Raw genomic sequence first — 6,000 nt, 5'->3', positions numbered from 1 at the left:
TAAGTATATAATTGTGCTGTGTTTAAAAGACATTTTTCTTCACATTTGACACTTTGATTTACTAAATTGTAAGAAATATAAACCAAACATTAAACAAAGTGTAGATTTTATACATACAGTATAACTTTAGGCTAAGTTGCACAATATTAAGACCTACAAATATTTAGTCGACGTAATTATTGGATAAACTGTTCACTGTAGCTTCATTTTTTTTTTCGCAGATATTTGGCCATAAATTGATCTGTTATTTGTTCTGTAGACATCTGAATGTAACAAGTTCTGTAATTTCCTTTCAGGCTCATGCCAGAGCATGGCACATCTATGACTCTCACTTCCGGGCAACTCAAAAAGGTAAAGTGTCTATAGTTTTAGGGTCCCACTGGGTTGAACCCCAAAGAGGTGAAGCCACCACTGCCAGCGTTGAGCTTTGCCAGCAGTCAATAGAGGCTGTTCTTGGCTGGTTTGCCGGTCCCATTTTCGGTGAGGGGAACTATCCTGACTCTCTGAGAAAGAAGTATGGCCACCTCCTGCCCTCGTTCACGCCTGAGGAGAAACTTTGGGTGAAGAAAACTGCAGATTTTTTTGCTCTGTCGTTTGGGCCCAATAATCTCCGTCTAGGCCGAGATCTGATCCACCATGGACAAACTGTAACTCCAAACCTGCGGCGGCTCCTGAGCTGGATAAAAGTAGAATATGGGGACCTGAGGGTGCTGGTGGCCGAGGCAGGCTGGTTCTCTGAAGCCAGCGTGGGAAGAGAAGACACAGTTTCTATTTATTTGATGAAGAACTTCATCAACCAAGTTTTGCAAGGTGAGCAGACACAGTTGCAAAATCAGAAGAAAAAAAAACACAATCAGAACAGCACCAATTACATAATAAAAGGTTTTTGTCATGGTTCCAGCTGTAGAGCGCGATGGCGTTCAGGTGTTCGGCTATGTGGCCTGGTCACTGGTGGACGGATTTGAGTGGAATTACGGCTACAGTATTAGAAGAGGCTTGTTCTATGTTGACTTCAACCAGCCAGGCTGTGCCAGGACCCCCAAGACCTCCGCTCAGTACTATAGGCAGGTGGTTGGTGACAATGGTTTCCACAGGGATGAACCCTCCACAGAGGTTAAAGGTCACTTCCCCTGCAACTTTCATTGGGGCATCGCAGACTCTACCCTACAGGTAAGTCGAGAAAATAACACAACTTCATAGATAATGTATGTAAGTCACGATGTGACCCATTTTGTTGTGTTCCTTATGTTTGTATTAGAGAGTGTCATGGTAAAGATGAAATAAAAGTTTCCATTTTCAGGTGAATCGATAAACAAAGCATGTGTCTAAATTCATCCTCCATTTCTTCCTTTAATCCTGTCTGAACTGCAGCTTGTGCTGCTCTGATCTCATTTCAGTCACCCAGCCTTTGTCCTCTACAGATAAACCTCTCCTTTTTTCTGCAGAACGCTTTCCTCGCCTCTCCTTTTTCAGTTTCATTTGAAATCATAAAAGCAGATGTTACATATTTTCTTTTACACTGTTTTTTTTATTGCTCTGACTCGTCACCAGAACTCTCTGGCATAAAACAGGCTTTTGTCTGAGTCCAGAAGAGAGTGCAATCCTCGCGAACTTGAGCTAAATGCTGACTTGACAGACCATGCTGTTTTCATGAACAAAATTCAGAATAAGAATAACAAAAATGAAAATAAGAAATACAAGCTGAATGCATCTCGGCTTGTGAAATCCCTGTATTTGTAGTTGATGAAACTCCCTTTTTAATTACCTGGTGAAAGGTTAAAAATTCACTTTTATTACATGTTTTCTTAGAATTACTTAATTGAAGAATCAACTACTACGTTTATGAATGTTTCATATTAATTCGTTATAGTAAACTCCCTTTAATAAGATCCAGGCATTTGACTTTTTTAGTATTGTTCTTCAAATTTATCAAACATCATTTGTGTTTTTAAAAACAACTTGGATGCAAACAAATGTTCTTGAATAGAATTAAGTTCCATTGTATTTTCATCTGTAAAGCTGTTCTGTACGGTGGCCCTGAAGTGCACACCATGACTCAAAAAAAAAAAAAAAAAAAAAATCACGACAGCAATAAAAAAAGCAAAACAAATAAAAAACATTACATTTTGGAAAGATTCTAGAAACTAAAGCAAAATGACAAAAAAGGATATGCTATAAAAAAGGAAAAACAAAAAGTAATTTCTAGAAAATCAAAATGAATTGTTACAAAAACGAAATACAATAAGAAATCAGAAAAGATAGGTACTATAAGTTATCACTGATTGGATGATGATTTTTTTGTCCCTCATTTAAACTTAAAGTAATTTAGCACGATGCCAGTGGCGGACTTAACACTTTGTGGGCCCCGGGTGAACAATAACAAAGGGCCCTCTGCAGCGTTTGTATAAATTATATTTTTAAAATCCTTATCTAGTGAGAAATGGCAAATAATTTCATTACTGGTCCAGTTTTAGACAGCATTAATGTCAAGAATCCAAATGACCTTCAATAGGATGAAACCCTTTCACTTGATCAGTCTTATCCTATTTCAATGATATGGGGTGTTTTTTTATGACACAATTAAATAATGATAGGTGTAAAATGTATTTTAGACACTTTTATTAAATGTTCAGCTGGTGATCGCCTACCTTATTGCTGGTGATTGCCTAATGGTAAGTCCGCTCCTGTATGAAGCAACACTGAATATGCTCTGTACTGATCATAAAACTTTTATTAGAATGCAGACATTGACAACAAATTTTAAAAATCCAAATTTCAAATATCAAACATCGTCCTCTGACGTCCCATACTTTTTCTGCTTCCTTATTATGTTTCGTTTGTTAATGTTTAATTTTGATTTTTGACATTCTGTTATTGTTATTGGAATTTTATTTTGATTTCTACAATAAAATTGTGTTTTTTGTAAGTATTTGTTTAACTTTTTTATTGTCATAGAGATCTTTATCCTGTTTTCGTGTCTAGTGATTTGTTAGTTTGACAAGCACTTCAGGGCCACCGTAGTTTTGGGCCTGTTCTGTTTGTAAGTCAGATTATGTCAAACTTCAGAATTTCAGGCACAAAACCTTCATACACTCACTGTTTAAGGAATTGTTGTGGGAATCAAAGCTGAAATACCTTTTTTAAAAAAGGTTTTACGTTTTGTTGCTTTGTCTACTTGGAATAAGGACCAATTTTAGCTGAAATGGAATTAAATATTTTTTGTTAAAGATCTGCAAGACAGGACTTTAGCTAAATTTGTAACGGTGAAATTGTGATATGTACATCTGTTGGCATCCATTTGTTTTAAGGGTACACCTTTGAATTGAAGAATGTCACCATGATTTAAAAAGAAATCCTCTATGATTTGTTTTCCCTAGGTCCACTTCCACCCCTACTCCCCTCAGTTCACTGATCCTCAGCTGTATAGATGGAACCTGACAGGAGATGGATCACTGCATCCGGTCCCGGGAGTGAAGCTGCAGACCAGACCAGCTCAGTGCACTGACTACCTGGCTATTCCAAGTCATCTTCGCATGTTAGCGTCCACAGGGGCATCCCATTATCGCTTTGCTCTGAACTGGACCTTGATTCTGCCGAATGGAGATCGCTCTCTTGTGAACACAGAAGCTTTGAGGTAGAAGCAGTACAACTGCAAAATTTATAAACATAACTTGCAATGGATTGGATTTATTCAAATTTAGTGCAATCTATTAATCATCTGCCATTCTTCTTCTGTTTGTACACTAATTTTTTAAGGTACTACCGCTGTGTGCTGATGGAGCTCAAGAAGCTGGGTCTGGAGGCCATGGTCATCATGTACTATCCTACACACAGAGCCCCTAACCTGGGTTTACCTGCTGCACTCCATGATTCTGGGGGTTGGCTTCAATACACCACAGTGGAAGCTTTTCAACAATATGCTGGACTTTGCTACCAGGAATTTGGCAAATGGGTTCGACACTGGCTCACCATAAATGAGCCAAACAGACTCATTGATGCTTATTCTAGTGAGATAGATAGACACCAAGCAGCTCATAACCTTCTTCTAGCTCATGCAAAAGCCTGGAGGTTGCATGAGAGGGAATACAACCATCAGCAGCAATCGTTGGTGTCCCTCGCGCTACATGCTGACTGGGCCCAACCAGCAAACCCTTTCTTAGAATCTCATGAAGCAGCAGCAGAAAGATTCCTTCTGTTTGAGATCGGTCGATTTCTCGATCCACTACTGGGAACACAGCAGGGAGAAGAGCAGAGTAAAGGAGACTACCCACATGAAATGAAGACATACCTGGCGGAGAGAGCTCGTGTGATAGGCCTCCCAGGATCCCCTCTTCCTAACTTTACAGACAGTGAGAGGGAGGAGCTAAGAGGGGCTTTGAGTTTTATTGCTCTCAACCATTTCACCACACGCTTAGTTTCTCCTCAACCTCAGACGCAGAGAAACCCATCGCCTGACCATGGCTGCTTGACCCTCTCTGACCCCACCTGGCCCTCCTCCAGCATGGGACAGGCACTGGTACCTTGGGGGCTGCGCAAGATGCTGAGATGGATGAGCCAGAGATATGGCAAAAAACTGCCTATCATCATCACAGGCAGTGGCATTGATGACCCGGCTCCTGTCGAGGATGTACTCAGACAGCAATACCTGAGGAGTTACCTGCAGGAGGGGCTCAAAGGTGGGTCGAAGGATAAATTGCATAATCACATTTGAGTTTATTGCTAAGAAGGTTATTGTTTTTTAAGACTTCATGAAAAAGGAAAGGCCGAACATAAATTTCAATATTTTTCTCAAGAAAACGTAGCTTTTTTTCTTAAATGACTAATCATTCTACCAACATTTAAAATGGCAATTTTTTTTTCTTTTAACTAACTTTTTTCTTTCTTTTCTTTCAAATCCAGCGTACCTTGATGGAGTTAACTTGCAGGGCTTCTACATGTGGAAGCTCCAAGATCGTCACGGGCCCCAGTACGGCCTCTTCACCTCAGCTCGACTCCAATCCAAACCCAAGGCCTCCGTCGCTGCCTACAGAGACATCATCGCTCACAGCGGTCTTCCCAACAACGCCACAGAGCAGCCGTGCACATCCAGCGAGCTGCACAAAAGTTGCTCCACATGCGAGTGGATATTTAGGAACAAAGCGTTGCTGGTTTTCGGAGGCTGCCTTCTCATAACAGCTGGTATGCTGGCAGCACTTGTTGTCTATGTCATCTTTGCCAGGAGAAATCGTAAACAAGACAGAGGAAGACGCAAATGCAGGGTAAACCAGAGGAGAAAAAAGAAAGGAGCTCCCATGCTTTTGTGTCCCACTGTCAAATATTAGTATTGGAAGAGACTTTCCAGAACTCAAATAAGCTATAATGTTTTTCTCTCATCTTTAAGGAACTCTTTCTTGGTTTTTGTAAAGTTGTACTATCAAGAGAAAGCATCTCTGTGTGTGTATGTGGTTATAGAACATTGCATAATGGTAAAAAAAATGTATCCATCTGTGTGGTTCTACAAAAAAAAAAAAAAGAAAAAAAAAATAAGTCCAGGTTGTTATTTAAGTGCAAAGCTGATATAATGCCAACAATAATTAGTTTGATGTGGAACTTTAATGAGTAAAAATTGTATTTGTATGTTTAAAACCCCAAAAAGGATAAACCCAACAAAAGCAAACAAAAAGACAAAAACAGCAAAACTTTAGCTTGTCTTTTTATTTTGTGACAGGAGTACGCCCCCTACTGCCATCATGTTGAGATTTCTTTTAGTGTTTTTTTTTCCTTTTTTTTTTTACAGAATCGAAATTTTCTCATAAGACTCTCACTTAAGTGATAAATACCTCATTGTAAGTAGCTGTAAGGTATATAAATATATGTTTCATTGCAGACAGAAAAGATCTGTAAAAATGTGTTTATAGGTTTTTGTTTGTGTATGTGTACCTGAATCTAAGTAACTAAATGAGAATTAGTGCAATAAAGATTTATGTCAAATTCTATATTTATACGAGTAAACAATTTTAT

At 39.1% G+C, this 6,000-nt stretch overlaps 1 protein-coding gene and 1 long non-coding RNA gene across 2 annotated transcripts in view; one reads left to right on the top strand and one right to left on the bottom strand.

Moving 5' to 3' along the window:
* LOC118599221 overlaps window positions 1–728 on the bottom strand; it is a 1,491-nt gene extending 763 nt beyond the window's left edge. Inside the window, exon 1 of the long non-coding RNA XR_004948526.1 lies at window positions 660–728. This is a non-coding gene — a long non-coding RNA (uncharacterized LOC118599221). The remainder of the gene's footprint in view (window positions 1–659) is intronic.
* The window catches only part of klb (klotho beta), a 9,561-nt gene extending 3,586 nt beyond the window's left edge, over window positions 1–5,975 (top strand). The window contains exons 2-6 of the mRNA XM_024282923.2: window positions 297–810; window positions 902–1,170; window positions 3,378–3,634; window positions 3,757–4,676; window positions 4,900–5,975. Coding sequence (XP_024138691.1) covers window positions 297–810; window positions 902–1,170; window positions 3,378–3,634; window positions 3,757–4,676; window positions 4,900–5,321 — 2,382 coding nt within the window. The 3' untranslated portion in view covers window positions 5,322–5,975. The remainder of the gene's footprint in view (window positions 1–296; window positions 811–901; window positions 1,171–3,377; window positions 3,635–3,756; window positions 4,677–4,899) is intronic.
* The last annotated feature ends 25 nt before the right edge of the window (window positions 5,976–6,000 follow it).

Source organism: Oryzias melastigma, linkage group LG10 (genome assembly GCF_002922805.2).
Source record: "Oryzias melastigma strain HK-1 linkage group LG10, ASM292280v2, whole genome shotgun sequence".
Classification (NCBI taxonomy): Eukaryota; Metazoa; Chordata; class Actinopteri; order Beloniformes; family Adrianichthyidae; genus Oryzias; species Oryzias melastigma.
This window is presented reverse-complemented; position numbering and strand designations above follow the sequence as displayed.